Below are 24,656 nucleotides of genomic sequence, written 5' to 3'. Positions count from 1 at the left end.
AGGAACTTGTAGCTGCGGAAGGCGGAGCAGCCAAAACTACTGTCCTCTGCTGTTGTCTAATCGAGCTAAGAGTTGATGTCTGAAGTTTTCATGTAAAACTAGTGGAAGTTAAAGGTAATACTTGTTTTTGATTTCAGTTTTGTAAGGGTTTATAATATTTCCTTCATCATCATCACTTACAGATATAGAGGAACAAAATAGAAACAGTAAAGTAAATCCTCAGTCTAACAGACTCAGATCAAGTCTCAACTAAAACTGAACTTTAGATACATCATATTTATTTAAAGACAGTTACTTGCATTACATTATATTGTACAGATATTTCTAGTTTAGTGGTCACAATTTTTTTTCCTGAATTCTGTATGTTTGACAAAGAGAGTGAAATGGAATTAAATCCCTTAGGATAACTTTCCTGTACTGGGTGCATATTTGGAAATGCTGATTGGATGAAAGTAATGGGGAACTATTGGAATGATGAGGGAAAAACACCGGAATGTCCTCTACATCAGGTATGAATGATTTTACTATGCATGTTTTTCATCTCATCATCCCCAGGAGAAGTTTATGAAAAAGTTAGGAAAACATTAGTATGAGGATATTCTATATTAATGTTTAGTGTTATATGTATATATATATATAATATTAGTATGTAAAGGTGGGCAATGAAATGAAACACCTCATATTGATATAATTAAGAACAACATTCTTTAATTGTATAAGGGCCCATGACAACAAGGAGGACCATACCTCTGACAGTAACCGATAACTACATTTTATTCCCTGAAAGAATATTCATTCATCTTTTATGTAAAATGCTGAGCTGCCATCAGTTTGGACAACCCAGAGTCTTGTTTGACTTTCAACATGTACATACAGTAGTCTGCTGTTGTTAAAATCACATTTACATACAAATAACCACATGCTTTACAGTCCAGACAAAGGTGCTCCAGCAGTACTAATAATACCTAACAATTCATGTTTATTTTAGGATTACTTTGGATGGAAAAGCATTCACCAATCTCTACACCTTATTCCTACACCTAGACTATAAATACATCTAAGCCCAGTGTTCAGAAACCTTTCTCATTTTAACACAACCTGGCAAATTAATGTACAGATTTCAGTCCAAGGAACATGGCTTCTATTATAAACAATGATTGCAAGGCATTTCAGAAACCTGAGAAAGGTAACATGTACAACAGAAAAATGAGACATAGGAATTTAATTTCAGGGTTATCACATATATTAAAAATAAGACTCAATTTCACCTAAAAAGTGAAATATCTGTTGGCCAAACTACACAATGTGTGTGAGTATAGGCCACCTCTGTTTTTCTCTTTTAACACTGCTGTAGGTCAATACATGGGCAGCAATTTAGGTAAAATTAAGTGCACAGGGTTTGCTCCCACTTCTTCTCCATCACAGCAGGGCTTCACTTCATCAGGTCAGTTATTTATTAACAAGGCAGAGAGATCTGGAAGAAAATCAAACAAGTTTAAGTTGAAATCGATTGATTACACTGACGTCAGCATGTATTGTGCTGCTAATTTCACCTGGACAAAACAGAGTAAATGTGCTTCTTCACCTTATAGGAATCATTCTTCAGCCATATTCGTTTTTTTGTTGTCCTTGCGTTGGCACGTCTTCTTACTGTCTAAAACATCCGTCTTCACCTGACCCAGAGTTCGTAGCAGGCACATGGTGTCAAACCCCTCATCACCAGCCTCTTGCAATAACTCAAGCACCTGTGAATAAAACATTTCAACACCCTTTTAAAAAAAAAAAAAAGCAACAGCAAACACAAGTGGCATATTTTAACCACCATGCTAGACCTACAGTATCAGCTCTGTGACCCACCTGCAGACACTTAAAAGATTTGAGTTCACTCAGGTTCTCCTGCAGGAACAGCAGATAGATACTTAGATCGTTGTAGAAGGGCGTTACCACACCCAAAGCACCAAATCCTGGCAGCATCTCATAAGGCCGGAGGAAGTTGGAGCTCTGACGCGCTGGTCCAAGAGCAGAATACACCACCAGTGGAGCTAGAAGCACATACACCCCCAGGTTGATGTAGCTGAGCAGCCTGAAGACACCCACTGCCACGAGCTTGCACTGGACCGCGGACGGCACCATGCTGTCGTTCTTCAGCACTCCTGTCCGCAGGTCACAGGGAAACTCATCGGTGAAGGAGGCCAGTTGGATGTAGTAGCCAAGGTAGAGGCAGGCCAGCAGGAGGATCAGCAGGGTCAGGCCCCGGCAAGCCAGGTACTTGACCACAAGGGAGTGAGAGAAGCGCTTGGTCTTCAGATACTGCTCCACCAAAGGGTATTTGAAGCAGCCCTCGGTCAGGTCCAAAGCACTGTTGCAGAATTAAGGCAGATGGGCATTTAGCACAAAATAAAACAAGTTCACTTCTTTTGAAATGTACACCACACCATCTCCATAAAACAAGAGAAACACCTGACTCTGAATTAGAATAAGACAATTTTAAGCCCCTTTGTGAAGATTTTTGATGATTATAGCATCTTTCAAAATATTCTGATGGACTACGGTTTGTAGAAATTTGAGTAGTCCTGGTGCTGCAGCAGCAGTCTTGCAAAGGGCTATACATGTGTTTTCAGACCATTCATCGGGGGGGAGCAACAGTAAGCATTGCTCTCTGTCACTGTATCCTCTTTCACACTACCACTGGGTGGCACCAAAGAGAGAAAATGTCCACTCTATGGACCATTTTAACATCATTCAGCTAATTGTTTCGTTTTTACAGCTTGCAACAGTTACTTCACTGTTTTGGTTCAGTCTCACCACTCTCATCAGCGGGGGAAAAAAACTGTGAAACACATGATGAACAGCATGGACCACAATACTTTTTTACAGGTAGTGTACCATATGTAAACTCTGTAGACCATCATCTTCAACATGTCAACAAATCACTCACAGGAAGCATTAAAAACACTTTAAATTAAAGTAATTGCTTTTAAAATAAATTAATGTTATTGTCACACAATCACATGTCTAAGAGGGAAACGGGGTAAAATTGGTGGCAGGTGATTAAATGGTGTGTACCTCTGAGTGTCCTCGGGTGCATCCTTGCAGTCTATGGATGCCAGATTTTTTGCCAGTCTGATGGCACGATTATAAAAGCGGTCTAGCTCCTCCATGATGAAGTTGAGGTCAGAGGATAGGTGCGGAGCTGCAGTGAAACGCCAGAACAGGGCCGGGATGTACATGAGGATGGCCAGTAAGAGCAGGATATATGGAAAGAACTGAGTCGGGGGGGGGGGGGTATACAGAACAGAAGAACAACAAGTAAGATTAAGAGGACTAAGTCAAACTTTGATTTCTGGAAACTGTTCTGGATACTATTAAGTCTTAACAGTATGAAGACATTCCACATGCAAATGATCAAACTCATCAAACTCATCATTCTCCCTGGCAGTGTATGCTGAGGTGACGTCGGTACCTTGTGCAGCCATAGTGGGGAACTGTCAGCTTGTTGCTGCACTGCAGCCCAGCAAAATGAGTCCACGTATGCGGCCTGTCTCCAGGAGAAGTTAGTGGGAGCAAAGCAGCTGATCTGGGTACCTGGATGAGGGAAGTGAAGAATCAGTCACAGCTGACTGGTATGACTGCATTTTGGTAAGTCAGCATAAAGAAACAAACACTGCAACAATTGTCTTTGACCCTCTTCTGCACTCAGGGCCTAATTTGAGGTTTTCAGCGTACTTTGTGTCAGTAATTATGCCATGCCCTATTATGGTGGGGGGTACAATAGGAAATTCAGTCAGGAATGTACAATTCACAAATGACCCAGATAGTCAACAGACAGTGATATTTTGGCAGCACAAAGCTGTCACATATAAGAACGTGTGACAGATTGATGGTTTAAACAAACCGAGCACATCCTCACAGCAGAAATTCAGTTTTCTGGGTGTTTTCCATTTATGACATATAGTCCACCAACTATCAGTTATATCATCTATAGTATCAGTCACAGTAATATCAGTTATATTAAATATCATATAATATTAATAATAATAATAATAATATTAAATATATTCATATATTTGGTTTGAGCACCAGTGAAACATTCAGTTTGCCATTATACTGAAAAAAGCATCAAATTACACACTTGAGAAGATTTTGGCTTCAAAATTTACTTAAATTATTAACTCATTATCCAAGTAATTGCTGATTAATTTTCTGTCAATCAACTAATTTAATCAGCTAATCGTTGCAGCTCTAATACTAGGAGTCAACACTCAGACTTCAGTTTGCTTAACTTATAATATAAATGTAATGTAATATAAGGGATGTGGAAAATGATCTGCTGAATTGCTTTACAAGTATTTTCATACATTATTTTGATATGGCTAATTATTTAATTATCTAATTTATCATGTCTTGCTGCCACACTTCAGTCTGATGTCTCTGGTGTTTTGTATAATGTATGAAAACAAGCAACATCCTCTTTTGTGCCATAGGCCTTTTTCACTGAAGACATCTGGACATGTCGCAGTAGGAAAAGCACAGGTGTAAAGAATTAAATGAATGACGGCTGAATTCCATTTAGCTGCTTAGGTTTCATGTCTCATGGTCAAACTGTCATCACTTACTGGGACACTTGAACGGAGACATAGCTAATGTTATTAATAACACATGTGCTCTAGCCACAATGACAAGTCGAAATGTCTGCTGTGAGGAAAGCCGATTCACATCTCATATTCCTCAGTTTAGAAGACCTTCCTCTTACTCTCAGTATCTCTCCATTAGTGGTTGATGTAATGTCTTTCATAGGGAAAATCAATGTTGGGATTATGGCCATAATGTCTCTCTTATAATGTCTTGGAAGCACAATGAAAGATCTCTCTCGCCATCCTGTTTTAGTATGTCTAGCAAGGCGTCACCAGTAGCAGATAATGAAAACAACAACAGACTGTGGGTGTTGTGGCCTATGAAGATTATGTAGATTTGTTGAACTGCTAGTGGAGCTGAGTATATCACCTTCTGTTTAATTGTGTAACACCAGTCCATATGGCACCAGCTTATCTATAGATAAGGTCGCGATTACATGTTTTAGAGTGTGTCAGTATGTGAAGCTGCCCAAAGTTCCCATCATCATTATCAGCAGCTCCAGCAGCAGCTGTGTGTGGGTGACTGTGTGTCTGGACGTGAGAGAAGCAGAAGGGTGGAGACTGAAACCACACCTTCTCCAGCATCCACACCTCTTTCTGTATCTGGACATTTACTGAATCCCGTGCATATACATATCACCGTGCCTCATCCATCCACCACAGCATGTAAGAGTGGTTTTCAATGAAACAAATGTACTATAGCACTTATTGTGTAGCTGAGGGAGAGACAAAGAAGTTCCTCCAGGATCTATATTGCCTATGTTTTTATTCCACATGGTGGAATTCAAAGGATTATCAGCTAAGATGATGAAGGCTACCTCTCAGAGGATGCTCACAATTAGTAACAACTCACCTACTGACACCTCCTGAGCGAAAGCGAGCGAGATCAGAAACAAAGGCAGCCCCACGGCTAGAAACGTGACTATTTTGTCCACCGCCAGCTCCAGACGCAGCCCTTTGTACTTCGCCTCCGTGGGGTCCTTCAACAAAAAATCGGAAAAAACGTACTCCGTGGCTACGTGGGCAATCGCCATGACGGACGGGAACAAAAAGCCGGTGTTGTGTAGTAATTGATGGAAAAGTCAGTTTCTTTTCAATAAACCAAAAGCGAACTGCGTCTGAGGTTGAAACTAGTGAGAGAGTCCCCGCTGTGGAGAAATGTACATAATGTATAAAAACACGGAGCCGTTATTGTTTACCCATCTCCATTCACTACTGGGACTGATGGTTGAACCTGCTGTCCCGTAACTGTACCCCAGACCTCACGGACAGCAGGGAGGAGCGGGCTGCCTGCCAGCCGCCAGGGGGCGCCGCTGAGCCGTTAAGCGCATCTAAAGCCACAAAGTGTACACAAGTCAATTAAATTTTATTTATTTCAAGTAGGTTGAGTTTCTAATTAAATTCGTTTTAAAATTGGCTTGGTTGGTTCTGCTCTTTCACTTTTTATCATCATTTCAATCAGTAGTGCAGGAAGTATCCAGGTGTTCAATAAAAGTTTCAATAACCACCCAATAAAATTTCTGTGATCCTTTTAGAGTATTATATCATTACATTATAGAACTGGGTCATTTCTGATGCATTTGGTCGAGGCAGAGTTCATTTTGATGATTTTAAATACTGTTGCGTGGTTTAATCTGCAACAAATAATTGTGTTATAAAGTTATCATACCGTATATGTTAATGCTTGTTTTGTATGAAAATCTGAAAAGAATCTAGTAACTAGCTATAAAATGCAGTGGGAAAAGAGTACATTATTTCACTGTGTTATATTGTGGAGTAGTATATAGAAGATTAGTATGGAAATACTCAAAACTGTACTTTAATAAATGAGCTGAGTTACTTTCCAACACTGATTTTAACATATGGTTACTTTTAAGAAATTGTAAAATATGTCCAGCTCAGAAAAAAACTAAAATACCGGGGTATTTTATCCAATGGTGAATGGTCATCTAAACAAATGTAGACGATGATGAACTGCTACAGAAAAGAAATCTCATTGAGCACAGTTACTACACGTTGTCATTTTAACCTGGAAAGGTGCGTCCATCTGAAAACAATTCACATCATGGAAAAGGTCTAATGATCATTTTTTGGGACACATATCTAAAGGCTAAATAAACATATTGTCATAGATATACTATTGATCAAATGCAAAATTATAAACTGCAAATTCAATGTACCAAATGTATGCACTCAAAATGATTATTACAAACTTTAAATTGATCAAATAGACGTTTTTTTAGTATATTGCAGCTCTAAATAAAAAAAATACATCTTTTTGTAAATAACAGCATGCGGGTCCTGTTTATCTTTCAATAGATATAACAATAACATTTGCGACAACCGTGCTCGCTTTCTGGCAGACTTATGTTACAAAAAGGTGCAGGTTTCCAGGGAGACAGACAGAGGGGAACGGAACAGTCCTTTGAGGAAGATGTGAAAGACGAGACCTTCTCAGGTATCTAAATAACAGTTTAGGAAAATTTGTTCGCTATTACCGAAAAAAGTTTTTTGTTACCTAAAGACAATGAACGGCAGCATGTAGGGGCAGCTATGTGTCTGCTAAACAAGCTATGTAACGTTAATGGTTCCTGTTGTTAGCTTAAATGTAACGCTAGCTCCAGCCAAACAGTTGACGTTAAATTGGCTAATTTCAGTTGTAGCATAAAGCTAGTTGAATAAGCGAGTATTCCGCCATAAACAATGGTTCATACACGTAGAGAGACAACGGTAAGCTAGCTGCTTGTTGGTTCGATTTGGTAAAACATAACTGCGGCGTTTGTTAGCCTCACATGAACAGTCCAGACTTGCCAAGTTTGTAAACAGGTTTGTCCCCTTTTTTATTGATTTTTTTTTCACGAAGCTGTGTTGAATTAAACACATTTTCACGACCAGACCGTTGCTGTAATAGATGAGTCAGTAAGGACTTTAAACGTGTTTCACTTCATTGTGAACTAATGACCTCGCCAACGGCTAACTTTCGTTTCCTCTGACTAGGAAAGAATGAGAGAGAAGAGAGATGAAAGTATGGTGAAAGATCTCTCTGGGTTGTATGATGGAAAGACTGGGAAAGGAGAGATCCATATGCAGCGCTAGTCCCTTCCCATGGCTCAGTCACCCCAAAACAGAGGCCTCAACCCTGCTATGGAAACTCAAAGACTGCTTCTCCACCACTGAGACAACCACCCCTCATCATACAGATAAAGAAGTAGGTAATTACAGTGGCAAGAAAAAGTATGCAAAACCTTTGCAATAACCTGTTTTTTTGCATTGATTGGTTACAAGATGTGAACCGATTTTCATCTAAGTAACAAATGTAGACAAAGGGTGTCTAAGCTAATATCACACAGACAACTTAAATATTTTGTCTTTTTTTTTTTTAATGCATCCATTAATTATTCACTATGTTGCTGGAAAAAGTAGGTCAACTCTTGGATTTAATAACTTGTCAAACTTCCTTTGGCACCAATAACCTCAAGCAACCACTTACGGTAGCTGCTAGTCAGACCTGCACAAGGAACTTTGGATCATTTATCCATATAGAACTGCTTCAGCTCAGCTATATTCAGGGATGTCTAGTATGAGCATGTCTTTTCAGTTCAGCATCTCTGTTGGATTAAGCGCCTGGCTCTGACTGGGCCACCCCAAAAGGTGAAGTCATTCTATAGTAGGTTTACTTTGATGTTTAGGGTCATTGTCCTGATGTATCCCCCAACTTCTATGGAGCTTAAGCAAACCTTAACATTATCCTGTAAGATACCTCGATAAACTTGGAAGTTCATTTTCCCCTTGATGAAGGTGAGATGTCAAGGCCCAGAGGAAGAAAAGCAGCCCCAAATTATGGTGCCCCCCTTACCTAGCTTCACTTCTGGGATGATGTTTTCATATTCCTTTTACACATTTTACAGAGTGCTACATGTTCTGACATGTCTGACTGTGGACTGATGAATATCTAAACTCTTTGAGATGACTTTGAAACACTTTCAGCTTTACGCAAATCAACTATTCTTGATCTAAATTCTTGAGATTATTCTTTTGCAAGGCATGCTTCACGTCAGCAGACGTTTCTCGTGAATGCTTGAGTATTTTTTTATGTTTTAAGACAAATTAGCTCTAACCCACATCTTCAAACTCCTGACTCCAGTTAGCTTTTGTTATTGCCATTAGCTGTGGGGTTCACATACTTTTCCCAGCCTACACTGTGAATGTTTGATGATTTCAGTATGAACAAGAACAATGCAATGATTTGTATTTTATCAGCTAAAATAGCTTGTGATTGTTCATAATTGTAATTTAGATGAAGATCTGACCATATTGGAGGACAAATTTTTTTACATAAATGGAGGTAGTTTGAAAGGGTTCACTTACTTTTTCTTCCCAATATATCTGTATGCAGTCCAAATAACTTCAAGCATAGACTGCACACAGACATGTAGTCAGATGCGTGATGGTTCAGACAGCTCTTGTTCTTAGATTATTCTCCTTTTCTGATTTTTAAATGTTTTTACATTACAGAATAAAGGAAACTGTATTTGCAATAGACAATTATCAGTGTAAATGCATCATCTTTTTAAACTCTTCTCATGGGGAATTTCCATGTAGTTGAGCAACTGTGATCAGAGCTTGCTGTGCAGACATAACAATAACAGTTTACTGTGTGACAGAACAGCAAAGTAAAAGGTGTTTCCTTGTATTGATATGGGTTTGTGGTTTGCACCTCTTTGCCTAACCAGTTCATACTGTGACCACATCTACTTCTATTACATCTTTCTTGCAAAATTTATAACTTACCTGGTGCCAAAGCACAAAAAATGTCCATATTTTGGTGGATCAGAAAACACTGAGATTGTCTGTTAGGTAAAAGGAATTTAAAAAGTAAACTCTGAACCTCAGCAACTTGTACATAGGAGCTACAAAATGACTAAAAGCTGAACACTGAGAATTTCAATAATGGTGCCTTCTCTCTGGTCACCTGTGTAAGGATGGCATGTTCAGCCTATTGATAGTGATGACACAGCTCTGTTGAGGGTTGGAGAGCATTGGAATTTGGTCCTGCCCCTTGCATGACCACACTGGTGGGCAGGGTAGTTATCCCCTACTGTGAGGGTGCTGTATATTTTATCTTGTTTCACATAAACTTGTTTCGACACCAACCAAAATAATCCACAGAATTTATGAGAGGTCATGTCCTTTTTTTATTTTCCAGAAAAACTACATGGAGAGCAGAAAGCCTGTGCTGGAATTGAAAGATGTCCCTCCTCCTCCTCCTCCTCCACCACACCATATGTCCTCCTCCCAACCATCCCAGCCCTTTTCTCTGGCCCCTCTCCCTTTGCCTCATCCCCGCTTACCTCCTCCACCTCAGCTTACACAAGGCTCCCACCAACAACAGCCACCACATCAGCAACTAGAGGGGGCAACCCCTAAAGTAAGCATTTGCACTCATTGTGACTACTGCAGCACAGACGGCTATGGCTTATTGGGTGGTGGAGGTGTTGTTGGTAGCAGCAGTAGCAGCATTGCTGGTGTTGTGTCACTCTATATCGCCCCAGGCTCTGTGGGAGCACCCATCAGCAACAGCAGTATTAGCAGGTCTGGGCCTTGCTCTGTAACCTCATCTGTTCATCAGTATAAAAATAACTTGAGCTGTGGAAGAGAAGGTGAAACTCTTGATCCTTTGCTCAGTCTTGGCTACAAACCTCAACTGCCCTCTTCTGTTGCTACCTCTCAGCCTGTTTCATCACACCCCTACCTCCCCTGCTGCTCAGGACTTCTCCACACCTACCCAGCTGCACCTCTTCCATGCAGTCAACCCAGCTTTTTTCCCTCCTCAGCTCCTTTGGCTTCCTCTCTCCCCTCTGTTTCCACTCTACCTGTTTCGTTGCATGGCTCTTGCCTGGCCTCTTCTGGCTACTACACCTGTGGTGTGGACTGCAGCCCATCAGCCAGAAGATCCCAGAGAAGCACACTCGGTGACCACCCAACCCCCACAACCATCACTACTACAACCACCTCAGCACACTTCTGCTCTAATCCTATGCACCTTAATGTAGAACGCACGGTTTGTGTGAAGGGGGCGCACTACTGCCAAGAGTGCTTTTTGAAGGTTGGTAGAGTTCTCTTTGTGCCCTGTGGCTTATTATTTAGTATGAAGATCATTTTAGGTAACTGTTACATGCATGGATGACCCCAGTCAAGTAAACCCAGACTGGGGTTTTGTATTTGTGTTCTTACAAAAAACATTTGCATATTATTGTTGTCAGCGTTATTTCTGATTTCCCTGACAGTTGATTTCATATGTGACTATTTGCAGCCAATGAACGGTCTGGCATCAGAGTCAGACAAGATATGGCCCAATGTTCCTGCTCCCCAGACTGCTCCTATCCCTATCCCGATTTGCAATGGCTGTGGCACCTCCTCTGATAGCATGATGCTCATGCCATCAACCAGCCTTGGCAAGATTGGCCAGAAGTATGGTTAGTGGGCTCTACAATACAATTTTGAATCCTTGCTGATATGGTTGGACTGTTTGAAACAGCAGGCTCTATGGAATTAGTGTGATTTGAATATGAAATGTTCTTCCATCCAAATGAACTGCAACAACAATGACATAATTAATTAATTTGTATCTGTTATGTTACCTTTTTTTAAAAAATAAAAACAAAACTGTTTTAGAATGCTTGTTTACTGTGTGTCAGGTTCACCAGAGAATAGTGGTCCTGAGAACATCCCTCCAGTTGGTGTCTTCTGGGACATTGAGAACTGCAGTGTTCCCAGTGGACGCTCTGCTGGAGCTGTGGTCCAGCGTATTCGCAGCCGTTTCTTCCAGGGTCATCGGGAGGCAGAATTCATTTGCGTCTGTGACATCAGCAAGGAGAGTAAAGCTGTCATCCAGGAGCTTAACAACTGCCAGGTACCAAAAATGTATTATTATTATCATTAAAAAAAAACTAGTATTGGTGAAACATTTTCATGGTTGCACTAATACAAATGAGTGTCATTAACACCCTGTTTGGAGAGTTCTCTACCACTGAGCTACAGTTTTATGTTGGGCACAGATGGAGCACTAGGGTCAAAACAGGAGTACATATTCCATTTAAGATGGTCATTGAATAATAGACTTAACTGACCTGAGGCATTTTCATACTGTTCCATATTATTCCATTTCATTTTGCACCAAATTTGATGATGCATGTTAAAGCTTTCAGAAAAATACAATGAAATTACCACTTACAATTTAACACTGTCACTAAAGTTAGTTACATGTTCAAGTTAAGCTCATAAAATTATGTTGCACGTTAATGTTAATTATCACCAAAAAAAGACAAAAATTCCAACTGTAAATATATTTTGATTTTTCAGGTTACTGTTGCACATATCAACGCCACAGCCAAGAATGCTGCGGATGACAAACTTCGCCAGAGCCTGCGACGCTTCGCTGAGACCCACACTGCCCCTGCAACTGTTGTACTAGTGTCCTGTGAGTTCAGCTCAGATTCACATTAATCGGCTGCAGTCTTGCTACCACAGAGGACTTTGCCTTAACAAGTGTCATCTTTTCTTTGTAACAGCTGATGTGAACTTTGCAAGTGAGTTGAGTGACCTGCGTCATCGCCATGGTTTCCAGGTAATCCTGGTGCATGGCAACCATACATCTTCAGCCCTTCTACAGCACGCCCATCGCCACGTGGCCTTTCAGGAGATCACCGCTGATTTGCCACCGCGAATGCTTGTCAAAGCACAGGTAGGCCTCAAAAAATGCTTCTGTCAGACTTAAAAATACTTTTTGATCATATTCTGTATTAAATAAGGTAAGTTCATGCTGGCAAAAGTAATCGAACAGAATCTCATTTTAGGGTGGTTCAAGAGGGCAGAGAGTGAGGCACTTGGAATGTGAATTTGATTATATTGAATTTTCTTTTAGGGGTCATTACCATTTTTCCTAATCTGTAGCACTCTCAGCCATTCAGTCAGGAAGACTACTGCTTTTTTTTTTTTTTTTTTTTTTTTTTTTTAATAAAAGTCTAAATACAAACCAGACAGGCGCGCTGTCTCTTCCTCCCCTCCTTCAGCCCAGTTTCAACCTCCTCTATGTGCACAACCTCCCTGTCAACTGTGACAAGAGCCTGCGGAACGCTGTGAAGCTCAGGCTCCGCCGCCTGTCTGACAACTGTGGTGGCAAGGTGCTGGGCATGTCCCAGGGCACAGCAGTCCTCCGCTTTGGCAGCCCTGAGGCAGCTGCGCGTGCCCGCAAGCGAATGGAAAATGAGGATGTGTATGGCCGCCGAATCAGCCTCTCCTTCTCCCCACGGCCCAGAGACGATGCAAGTCTTGAGCCTGAGATTCAATCTCAGCCCCATCACTTGCTTCAGGCTCTGCCCCAACCCTATCAAACCCAGGATTCAGTGTTCGCCCCTCCCCCATCTATATCCTCCTTCTCTTTTCTGCCCCTGGAGAAGCCCAGGTCACCCAGGAGGCCACGGCGAGCAACCCGCCCGTGCCACACCCCTGGCCCAGTGCCTGAAAGGCCCTACAGCCCCAGGAGGGGGTGCAGTGGGCCTCCCGGTGGTGCTCCAGCCAAGCCCCGTCAGGTCAGCACTCTCATCAGTGCCTGCTTCCCCTTAACCTCCATTGCCCTCTATCCTTGTGTGGGCTGCTTTGTAAATCGCAGTAGCTTTTCCCCTCCCCAGTGTCCTTCTGATTGCTGCTTTGACACTAACGGCTTGTAGCTGCTTGCTTCATTTGTCCGCCTTTGCTAGCATGTATGTTGTTGGCAGTGCTTCATGTGTCCCGTTGTCCTGCATGTTCATTGGTCATTCATCATACTAACGCATGAATTAGCCCTTAGCTTTTATGCCTTTTTCTGTCTGTGTTTTGTCCAGTATATCAGTGCTGATGTACTGCTGCATGTGAGTAGCCAGTTTCAATGTTCTGTCCAAAGTTTGCTCCATCCCACTATCTATCTGTGGCTGATCTTGTTCCGTGCAGTTATTCATTATGAAAAACTGACCTGCTGGCTGGAATGACTTGGCTTTTTGTCGCTTGATTGTAATCTGACAGACCAGTGCGACAGACTGGAGAAAATGACCCATAAATGGATTACTGTAAAGTTAGACTAAAATCTACAGTAAAGAGAAAATTCAATTTGAAGTTTGTCCAATATCATTTGGCACTTAAATCAACGGAAAAGATGAAAACACTAGCAATATTAAAGTAACCTACAGATTTCTGTACAGATAGAGGTCCGTATGACTAATAACACAAACGGCGCACAATCAGAACTGCAGTAACATTTCTGTTATAGATCTGGTTCATGATTTTCAAACGCATTTTTAGGCACAATCTCATGGCTGTGTGCTTGCTGCCTGAAGTACAGTACTTGTTAGCTACAGCATGATGATGACAAGGTTTCTGAAGTCACAATGGCAATCCTGTTGGCTGTCAGCTTGGCCTTGAGCCTTGCAGCATTCTTGTCATAGTCCTGTTTAATCAGAGCAGAGCACATTGTGTCTAATACAGTACATTCAAGTTCAGCAAATTCTGTAAGTAAAGTACTCGCAAGTAATACCTTCGACAGAACTAAGATGTACAAAATGAATAACAATCAGCTGGTGTTTGTTTAAATGTGCACCCATAGTTAAACCATAGAACATCATATTGTGCTTTTCTATAACTATTTGTATTGAGCTTCTATTCATATGCACTAACAAATTTAACTAATCTCTTCACCATCCCACATACACATGCATTTACACACACATCAGCAGAATCCAACCAGTCAATGTTTCTCAATATTTGCCATCTGTCTGATCCAGGAGCTGGGTAGTTTCGAGGGCAAGTCCAGAATGGGCTTCCACCAACTGGATAAAGGGCGTGCTGCTTCCTCTTCCCCCCACAGTAATGGTGAGACCGGGGCCATGGATCAGCTGTCCAAACCTGGCCTCACTGGAGAATCCATGTACAGGCGGAGGTACACACAGGGGAAGGGGACTTGATTCTGAGGCTACAGCCACACTTATACTTTTTGGTTTTAAAACAAATGATCTCCATCCAGACAACTGTTTTGGCTCCATATCACAAATTATCTCCATCCTTACTGACGCACCTGAACATGCATATCACCCCCCCCCCCAATCCACCCACACTACAATGCAACCCTTGAGTTTTCAAACCAAAACAGGGCCAGCGTTTCCAAAAGTCTCTGTATTAGGGGCTCGGAAATTCTGGAGTAGTTTGGACGGCACACGTAAACTTAGCTAAAGTGATGCGTTTTGAAAACCAAAACGTATTAATGTGGATGTAGCCTGAGATGAATGGGATCTTATAACAAGTTTAAAAAACTCCTTTGATAATTGGCTCCTTAAACTTTTTTCATGACCATACTGACCAGCAACAGTGCAACAAAGCATTTGGAAGCACTGCACATTACTGCCCTTATGTGTCCTTCTCATTTTTTTTTTTCATATTTCCATGTAGAAGAGAGGGCTCCAATCCTCGCAGCTTGGCTGAATCCCCTGTAGAACAAGGTGACAGGAGTTCAGGGGAATTCCAGATTAGCACACCCTCAGCCTTCAGCAAGCTGAACCTGCACAGGAGCTTCAGTCCTCTTGTCCTCTCCCAGGGCTCCTGGTCCTCCAGGTCGCATATTCTGTTTAATTCATTCATGTTTGTTGGCTTAGAGCATATAAAGCCTCATAATATTAAATGTACTGATCTTTCTGATATTAGATGCAATATTCTCCTTCTCCAACAATAGGAGTGTGTCCCCCTGCCTGTCCAGCCGCTCCTCACCTATTCTTGCTGCCCCTCGCAGCCCCTGTCCTGAAGGTCCACCTGAGCCGTTCTCAGAGGGGACCGAGGTCCAGGTGGGCAACCTGGACTATAGGATGTCGCGCAAAGATCTGCAGCAAACACTGCATGACACCTTCTCTCGATACGGGCGGGTAAGCCCTGTTCCAGTGAAGTTAATGCCTTTATCTTCTTTGACAAAATGCTGAGTCTAAAAGAACAAAGTCTCTCAATGTTTCCTTTTTAAAATAATTGTGTCAGATATTCTGTTTGAAATCAGATTAACTGCTGTCTCAAAACATTTCACTGCTATTGTTTTGTCTAGGTGAAAGCTGTGGAGCTTAGCCCCCACACTGACTATCAGCTGAAGGCCACAGTTCAGATGTTGTCCCTACAGCACGCTATCAGCGCTGTCAGTGGCCTGCACCGTTACAAGATTGGGAGCAAGCGCATTCAGGTGTCTCTGGTCACTGGTGGCAGCAGCAAATCTCTTGCCATGCTCAGGTACAGTTTGTGTTGAGTTACACTGGAGGCTTGGTTAATATGTTGGTCACAGCTTGCTTTGATTCTCTGACATGAAGAAATTTTCAGATTTATTAATACATTTTCTCTTTGGCTGGTTTGGATTGTGATGGTAAATTTCAGCTTTGTCATTATACAGCACAGAGATCATCAGCATTCTTCAGGATGCCCCTGCCAATTGTCTTCCCCTGTTCAAGTTCACAGAGATCTATGAGAAAAAGTAAGTAACTAACTGGTTGTCAACTTATGGCCTTCCAACTTTTCTAATACACTTGGAGTATGGCTATTCCAAAATACTGTAAGCATTACAAAGAAGTCTGTGCTGCCAAAGTATATGCTTTTTTTTATCCCCTCCCCAGGTATTGCCGTAAGCTGGTGGTTGGGGATCTTTACAGACTACCAGAGGTGGTGGCTGTGCGGGAACAGGGGGGCTCAAGGCTTGTGTGCCTTCTGCCCAGCAGCCAAATCCGCCAGAGTCCACTGGGATCTTCCCAGTCCCAGGAAGGCTCCTCTTCTGCTAGTGGTAGCCCCGTGGTGTTTGAGGAGCTGGAGTACCATGAACCTGTCTGCAGACAACACTATGCACAGCAGGACTTCAGGTACTCAAGTTCAAATCACCTACAAAATGCACGTGATAGGGTCAATGTTAGGCACAGTTAGCTAAACTATACAACTTCAATTGACTGTCAAACCTGTCTCCATCACTGATAGTATCTCTTCTCTATGTCTTTTTGTAGTGAGGCTGACTTTGACCCTGACTCCTATAAAATCCCATTTGTTGTGATGTCTCTGAGCACCTTAGCCTCTGAGGTCCACAGTCTGTTGCAGTCACATGAGGGAACCCTTCCACTACTCAGGTGACAACCAGCTCTTAAATCCATGCACAAGTTTTGTTTTTTGTTTTTTTTTATGTCAAAAAACATGTTTACACACAATATAAATACAATCAATAATGTATATTTTCCATTTAGTTTTCCAGACTGCTATGCAGCAAAATTCAGCCCACTGCAGCTTGGCAATGAGACATTGGAGGGTGGTGTTCCCCTGGAGCACCTCATTACCTGTGTCCCCAGTATCACAATAGTCACAGCTCAGAATGGCTTTAAAGTCATTAAGTGGATCCACAACAAACCACCAGCACCAAACCAAACTGGTAGGAACACTTACAAATTTCACAATTTTGTGTTAGGTTGTTGAAATTTTTGCTACATAGTTCAGTCTATCTATGATATACATATTACATATTTCACACATTTTATAAGGTATTTCTTTTTTCTTTTTTTTTTTTCTTTCTTTTTTTTGTTTTAAAATGTAGAGCCATGGATTCAGCGCTGCAAAAGTCCAGTGGGCAACCCTCAGCTCATTCAGTTCAGCCGAGAGATTATTGACCTGTTGAAGAGTCAGCCTTCTTGCATCATGCCCATCAGCAAGTTCATACCCTCATACCACCATCACTTTGCCAAACAGTGCCGTGTCTCTGACTATGGCTACTCCAAACTGTTGGAGCTGCTGGAGGCTGTGCCACACGTTCTGCAGGTAGTGAGAATAATGAGGATCATGCATGATTTATAATATTTTTTTTTTTTTTTTTTTTTTTTTTTTTTTTTTACCAGTCCTATTTGTACTTTTTTATTTATTTATTTATTTTATTTGTCATACTGCATTTTTTTATTTAAATTTTCTTTACCTACAGATCTTGGGCATGGGTACCAAGCGTTTACTGACCCTGACACATCGTGCTCAAGTGAAGCGCTTCACCCAAGACCTGCTCAAACTGCTCAAATTCCAAGCCAGCAAACAAGTGGCCATCAAGGACTTCATGCAGGCATACCATTGGTCAGTCAACATTGCTTGGAGCTGTAGATGAAACTTTCACATTGTCTTTTTGTGTTTTGTAGAGGTCTAAAGAGTTTGGATCATCACTGTCATGGTTGTGCATTATGTATTCTCTACCCTGTGTTTCAGGTGCTTCTCCAGAGACTGGAGGGTTATTGACTATGGCATATGTGACCTGATGGACCTCATGACTGAGATCCCTGAAACCACTATTACCATAACACACCACACCACGGACACGGTCATCTCTGTTCCCAAAAGAGGTCATTACAACAGTTACAAAAATATAAAATGAAAATACATTTGGGTATTGTAAAATGTTATGAGGATAATCTAAGATGAAAACATCAGCAGCATGAAGAAATCTAAACAAATGTTTTTTCCCTTTTTTATTTGCCTTCAGAGCGTACCGTGGAGGAAATGGAGCGTACCAAGCAGTTTGCAAAGGAAGTGGTGGACCTGCTTCGTCACCAGCCTCACTGTCGAATGCCCTTTAGTAAGTTCATCCCCACCTATCACCATCACTTTGGTCGTCAGTGCAAGCTCAGCTACTATGGCTTCACCAAGCTCATGGAACTCTTTGAGGCGATCCCTGACGTACTGATGGTGAGTAAAATGTGTGTATTAGTATACAATAAAATGTCCTGTGCTTCTTGACCTCTCAATATAAGAAAGTTTTGATGGATCATTTTGTGTAGATAGGCAGTAAATAATCTAAGGCACAAGAGTATACTGAGGTGAGAGTATACAAGCAAATCTGGTGTGTAACAATGGCCCCACCATGTGGTGTAGCCAAGAGGAATGTGGCAATTCTCACTGGGCCAGATCATGCTGTTCTTACCTTTTTTGTTCTTTGTCATATAAACTTTTTCTCCAGTTTAATATCTGCTCTGTGCTTAAAATTTACGAATTCAATTCCATCATTTCTGAAAGCAAATTTACATGTAATGTTCCCTACGTGTGTCAGGTGTTGGAGTGTGGTGAGGAGAAAGTGTTGACTCTGACAGAGGTGGAGCGTATCAAGGCCTTGGCGGCTCAGCTGGTCAAGCTGCTGCGGGCTCAGAAAAACTCCAGCCTTCCTGTCTGCCAGCTGCTCACAGAGTACAGCAAGACCTTTGGTTACGGTCTACGCCTGCAGGACTATGATGCCAGCTCCCTGCCAGCTCTGCTGACCAAACTCTGCCATGTTGTCAAGGTAAAGAACACCTTGAAGGATTTGTTAGATTTTTTAAATTTTTTTTATTTAATTAGTTAATTTAATGGATAAAATGTCAGAATTTATTTTTTTTATTTAGAATTAATACAGTAAAAAATTTACTGTTTCTTAGTTTCACAAAATATCACAAATCAAACTGAAATTATGTTTGCAAAGTCAATTTATATAAAACTGTAGTCATGCATACTTCATAAAGTTAATATTCTTTTTGATGCAACAAGAGTCGTTATATTTTTGTTTCATTATAAATTACAGTCAGTTGTTCATTTATTATGTGCATTTTACTGAAACTACAATAAACCCTCCCTTCATGAAAGTGATGATGATGATGGTCGGCTTCTGTTGAGACCATTTTAGAGAGGTATTTCAACTGATAGTTATGAAGAATGAAGTCTGTGGTGCTGTTAAATTGTATTATACAAATTACAGTCTCCAGTATGATCAAGCAGTTGAATCAACACCAACTATTCTCCCTGGTTAAAGTTTACGTTGCACATTCAGCATCACTGTTAGGCGTATTAATGCTGATTAATGTACGTGGGAAAATCACAGAAATGTTCTCACTTAGTAAGACCAGTGTTCTCTACTATACAGTAGTTAAATACCAATAAACAAACACTGCTTTCTTTCCATTTTCAAGGTGGTGGATGGCTCAGAGGGACGGGAAGTACAGCTTATCAACAGGAAGTCTCTGCGCTCGCTGACATCCCAACTACTGGCTCTGCTCATGTCCCAGGAAGAGGAGCAGGTCACCAAGGGTCTGAAGGTGGAAGAGCTAAGCCATCATTACCTGACTGTCCACGGAGCCCCGCTCAACCCATGTGAATATGGGTTCCTCTCCCTCAGTGAGCTACTCAAGAGTCTGCCCTACCTCGTGGAGGTGAGTAAAGTTGTGTTTTTACCTTCGTCCTACCATCTCTTTTTAAGGAAGCTTTACATTCACGGTATTCTCAGTCTGTGACATCATTTCCGCCGGCACAACTGACAGTGTTGTGGTTTTTCTTCTTTAACAGCTATACTATGAGGAGATTGATGAAGACTGTAAAACTGGCAACACTGCCACTGATCATGGTGAGGAGTGGGTGAGGCTGACCAGGCTTTACCAGTTTGCCCGTAACATACGTGCTCTGCTCCACACCTACCATTACAACCAGATCTTTCTGACTGAGTTCCAGGGAGCTTACAAAAAATTCACAGGCTGCAGCCTTGAGCCACGTTCCTACGGATACGCCAGTACTGATGAGCTGCTCAGTGCCATCCCACAGGTGGGAATAATTTCAGTAGATACTTTGATCATAGTAATCTGGTTCTGAACATGCTCTTGGTGCCTGTCCACAGATAAGGACATTTTTAATGAGATAGTGCTTGTAATCTTGTACAGTTCATAGTTTCTCATTTCTGTAAATTTTGTCTCTGATTGTTTTGGGGCTTGTCATCATCAGGTGGTGTGGATCAAAGGACATGGTCACAAGAGGATTATCGTTTTGAAGAACGATATGAAAGGTAAAGTTGATGTGTCTTTTTCTCATTCCATTAATTAAAGTCAAGTCAAGGAAGTGATTTTCATTATATGGCTTTGTCTGTATGTGTGTTGAGTTTAGCAAGGACAAGCTCTTCAGTCCCCAACAGCCCCCAGCCAGAAGAGAATACAGAAACCCCGAGAGGCAGCCCCGTTAGCAACACATTTGGAGCCCAGAGTCCAGGTAACGCAAGTCTTTATATAGACTAGTCAAGACTTGATTTATTCACATAAGAAATGTAATGAAGTAGTTGTGTAGTGTTATGGAAGTACAAGGGAACATTTTTATGTTGTGTTTGCCTGTACTGCCATCATTTGTTTCTGCAGTAAAAGCTGACATTTGTATTTATCTGTTGTACCTGTTCTTTTATGCTTCAACATCTAGAAAGGCAGATCTGCTGTCAGTAAATCTTTTTCAGTTAAAATATCAGTGAAATTGAGTCCAGATCTTTGTTTTACCTGCCAGGAGCCGATGAAGCTGCAGAGTCTGAGCTGCTGTGTCTGACGTCCCCAGTGGACCTGCTGTGTGGTCCTGTACCATCCTGCTTACCATCGCCTCAGCTTCACCCCGACCCCGTTCTCCTCCAGCAGGCAGACCTGATTCGCTTTGAGGAGAGAACTCCACCACCAACAGGTCATTTTACTGTTGTGTTTGTTTTTGAGTTTAAATCCATATCAATTAATAGTAGTTGTTGCACTGTTGCAGATTGAGCAGATTTTGTTTTTACCAGCAATCAGTCACTCTTAGCTTTGACTATGATATTGATATTTTTTTTGTTGTTGTCTTGTATCTTTTTGTTTGAAGCCTGAACAGTAATCTCACAAAATTGTGAGCCCCCTCAGCCAGTCAGGCTGTCTATGTATGTTGATGATGATCCAGATGGTGATTTTATTTTAAAAAAAGTAAATAAATTAATAAAAAATTTGTAGATTTCCTTGTGCCTTGGCACAGATGTGTGCGTTAGGGGCATCTGGTTTTCAAAAAGGATGACAAGTAAAGAGCAAGAAATGATGCTGCATGCTAGAACAAAAATACATTTTAATGAGTACATGACACATCTATCTATTTGCACCTTTCTTGTCTTTCATGAGGCGTAAGCTCAGTCTGTACTTGTGTGATTTCAGACAAGCGTGACGAACTTGAGGTGGCAGCTGCTGCAGTCACTGACAGCACAGAAGACTCTGCAGTCACCAAACTTCCAACCGCCCCCAACATGAAGACCCCCTTGTCTATGGACAGTCCCAGCAGAAGAGCTACACGCAGCAGAATCAAGCTAGCTGCCAACTTCTCATTCACAGCAGGCCTCTGATCCTCACACAAACACATCCAGTCTCATGCACACAAAGCAATACTAGTTCACACATAGTGTAACTCTAAATGGAAGAGTTGACCGGCTACACTAAACACAGTACAGGAATTAACCCCAGAAGAGCATTGGTATTGTCCCCTCTACATCCAGACAGGCTGTTGCATTCTTCTGCTTTCTTCTTTGTTGTTCATCCGCCATCTTTGTTACTCTTTGCTTATTTCAGTGTGTTCTTCCAGTGATGCTCACCAAGCTATGATTTTTCTTCTTGCAGATTTTCTGCAATTCTTTAATTTGCCAAATTCATCTACCATAACTGTTTGATTTCATCCCAACAGAAGTTAATTTTCAATCCCACAAATGTGCATCTTCAGTTTAGAGTCACGTTGTGACGATAGGCACGTTAGCTTACAGATAATGAATGACATTGAGTTAGTTGTCACTGTTTAGAGTATAAATTAACAATGGGAGAAATGCCAGGGATGAGGTTTTCTATGTGGAATTCAAAAAAATTTTAGCTACCCACATAAATAACTGAAGATTTGTTGATGTTTTGTTCATGAACCATATTGAGAAATTACTTCGCTGTATTCCCAAAAATAGAAGATTTCATTTATGACATTAACTCATTTTTGAACTAATTTCAAATTTTGGAGATTTTACTTTGTGGGTAACCATAGACATGTCAACCAAACTGGCTGATAAGCCCCTGACTGATTAATTCTTTTAGTCTTCTCTGTAGATTTCTGAAGAGGTCGCTTCTCTTTGAGGTATATTCTCATCTTTTGTCTCTGTTGTAAAGCAGCCTAAGGACAGTATTTTCAGTTCCTTTTATATAATGCAGAGTATTTAGTAGTCTGTGGAGGAGTTTGGCCTAAATGTGTGGTGTATTTGGTGGCAATTCAATGATGGAACTGGAGAGAAACCACAGTGTGAACTGTTCAGATTATGTCTTCTTTAATAGAAGCTAACAGCCTTTGAACAGTTAAAGTTTGGATCGAAAGGTTTTGATGTTGCGACAAACACTGCTCTCAGGAATTTTTATTCTTGTAGTATTTTGACTTAATTTATAGCAAAGTTTTTGGCTTGTCTCTCCGAAGCCACTAATGAAGGCCTGAAAGAGAAAAGGTGGCTCTTTAAAACTCCAGCCAGGTGTGTGCTCAGGCAGCAGGAACTGACATATACTTTGATTGTTAGTCTTTAGCCAGCAGCCAGTGGTGTTTGTGTTCTCTTAGCTATATTTTGTCTGTTTGTGGTTTACACTGGAGTAGGTGGTGTGAAATGTGAATGGTGTGCATAAATGAGTTTATGCATGGTGTAAGCCCAGGAGGAGCAGACGGGAACAGATGATCGCAATACATTCTTTAAGATCAGTCTTTTATTTCCACCATGTTTTAAGGATCTTAAGAGTTGGCGTCACTCTTGCAGTTGCCAGAGAAATGCGCAAGGTTTTTTTGAGTCAACCTTGTTGCTGGCAGGCACTGTATCAGTGATGGTGTCCACACCGTCTGAGTTGATGAGTTCGAGGGGAGCAGTGAGCACTCCTGAGTTTTTGATTTTTAATGACAAGGCGAATGGTTGTGAGTTTTAGGGAAAAGAGATGGGACAGGAGGCGATCAGCGGTTTGTGGAGCAGCATGGGGGCTCTAAGTAGCCTCCTGAACAGTCTGACGTACACACAGAGGACCCTCTGCGGCTCTCTGGAATCTGCACGGCTTTTACAATGGCTTGTATTTGCCGCGGTGCCAAAGGAATTGCCATCGTACCCCCCATCCCTAACATCCCACGTAGAGAAGTTTTTACTTGCTGATGTGTGTTGGTTTTCTCCGTTTTCCTCAGTCTCAAGTGTTTACAAGGCTGCTGGCTGCTCAGTTGCCACCAACTAATGTCGCTGTCCCTGAAGTTTAGCACGACCCAAGTGTGCCGCAGTTCAAAGAATGGGTAAAAGCCCATTTAATCAGTTTCTGTGCAGTATCATTGTTTAGCAGTGTTATACCATGAGTTTTCTTTGTCAGACTTGATTTTGACTCGGTGCCTTTTTAATGCTGAGACGTTCCACCTGCCAACGCATCAAAATGTCTGAAACACCAATCTAAATGTTTTTAAATAGGGCTGTTGTGGCTCGCCTCTTCTACAATGTTTTACTGGCTGTCTGGAAACCTCTTTGATGAGGGAATGAGCAGTTCAGAATAATTATTTAGAATCGCTGATAGAAAATGCTCACAAGAAATGCCTAGATTTAAATTTTGTGGTAGGGATGCATTACTTTTTGTGTATGTGAGCAAACCGTAGCACTCCCCAGAGTACCGCAGTGACAACTAACTCACATGTATATTTAACTTCCCTGGTTAAGCCTTCTCTCGACATTTGGTTACATCAGTGAGAAGCTATTGTACCTGTCAAAATATGCACTTCTGCATAGTTTTGGTTCATGAAATACATGTGAAATTATTTTTAGTGTTGGGAGCAAGGTTGAAAAAATATTTGTCTTGGCCTCTTTGTTTGTTCTGTATGTCACTCTGTCTTACTTATTCAGTTTTTGCACTGCATGACGCTTCTGCAGTCCTGCAATCTACTGTTAAAGAATAATTTCAAGGAACTTCCTTTAGTCCTCACTGCAGTGTCTTTAAATCTCCTGCCTTGTGATAATATTTTGTTTACGTGCTCAACAGTTGACTCACTGATGTCTCCCCCCCCACACACACACTCAGATTGTATTATTGCCTCACCACACCAGAAGTCGTTGTAACAGTCTAACATTGTTGAAGGGACCAAAAAGATTTCCGTTTAATAAATTTCACAAGCATCACGTCTGCCTTGTCTCTAAGTTTTTTT

The 24,656-nt window shown here is 41.4% G+C and overlaps 2 protein-coding genes across 8 annotated transcripts; one reads left to right on the top strand and one right to left on the bottom strand.

The window, feature by feature from the left end:
- Nucleotides 1–686: 686 nt before the first annotated feature.
- Nucleotides 687–6,134, bottom strand: LOC130166485 (pannexin-1-like). Its single transcript, XM_056372111.1, has 6 exons — nt 5,488–6,134; nt 3,464–3,585; nt 3,067–3,266; nt 1,858–2,359; nt 1,586–1,745; nt 687–1,474 (listed from the first exon to the last, which is right to left on the bottom strand). The coding sequence occupies exons 1-5, from the start codon at nt 5,666–5,668 to the stop codon at nt 1,596–1,598; spliced, it is 1,155 nt and encodes a 384-aa protein (XP_056228086.1). The 5' UTR covers nt 5,669–6,134; the 3' UTR covers nt 687–1,474; nt 1,586–1,595.
- Nucleotides 6,135–7,007: 873 nt separating this feature from the next.
- LOC130166974 (meiosis regulator and mRNA stability factor 1) lies at nt 7,008–24,630 on the top strand. Of its 7 annotated transcripts, none has more exons than XM_056372855.1 (27): nt 7,008–7,092; nt 7,632–7,842; nt 9,841–10,740; nt 10,948–11,110; nt 11,333–11,547; nt 11,997–12,114; nt 12,206–12,378; nt 13,094–13,225; nt 14,450–14,604; nt 15,111–15,272; nt 15,391–15,577; nt 15,748–15,926; nt 16,084–16,164; nt 16,304–16,543; nt 16,682–16,801; nt 16,916–17,097; nt 17,260–17,480; nt 17,638–17,780; nt 17,910–18,043; nt 18,184–18,386; nt 18,748–18,975; nt 19,637–19,876; nt 20,010–20,261; nt 20,439–20,499; nt 20,598–20,699; nt 20,982–21,149; nt 21,641–24,630. In XM_056372855.1, the coding sequence occupies exons 2-27, from the start codon at nt 7,687–7,689 to the stop codon at nt 21,823–21,825; spliced, it is 5,100 nt and encodes a 1,699-aa protein (XP_056228830.1). In that variant the 5' UTR covers nt 7,008–7,092; nt 7,632–7,686; the 3' UTR covers nt 21,826–24,630. The 7 variants fall into 7 exon arrangements, 6 of the variants coding, with proteins under 6 accessions (XP_056228830.1, XP_056228829.1, XP_056228825.1 ...); XM_056372854.1 differs by having other exon boundaries at nt 13,091–13,225; XM_056372850.1 differs by having other exon boundaries at nt 12,707–13,225.
- The last annotated feature ends 26 nt before the right edge of the window (nt 24,631–24,656 follow it).

Source organism: Seriola aureovittata, chromosome 3, assembly GCF_021018895.1.
Source record: "Seriola aureovittata isolate HTS-2021-v1 ecotype China chromosome 3, ASM2101889v1, whole genome shotgun sequence".
In the NCBI taxonomy this organism is placed as follows: domain Eukaryota; kingdom Metazoa; phylum Chordata; class Actinopteri; order Carangiformes; family Carangidae; genus Seriola; species Seriola aureovittata.
This window is presented reverse-complemented; position numbering and strand designations above follow the sequence as displayed.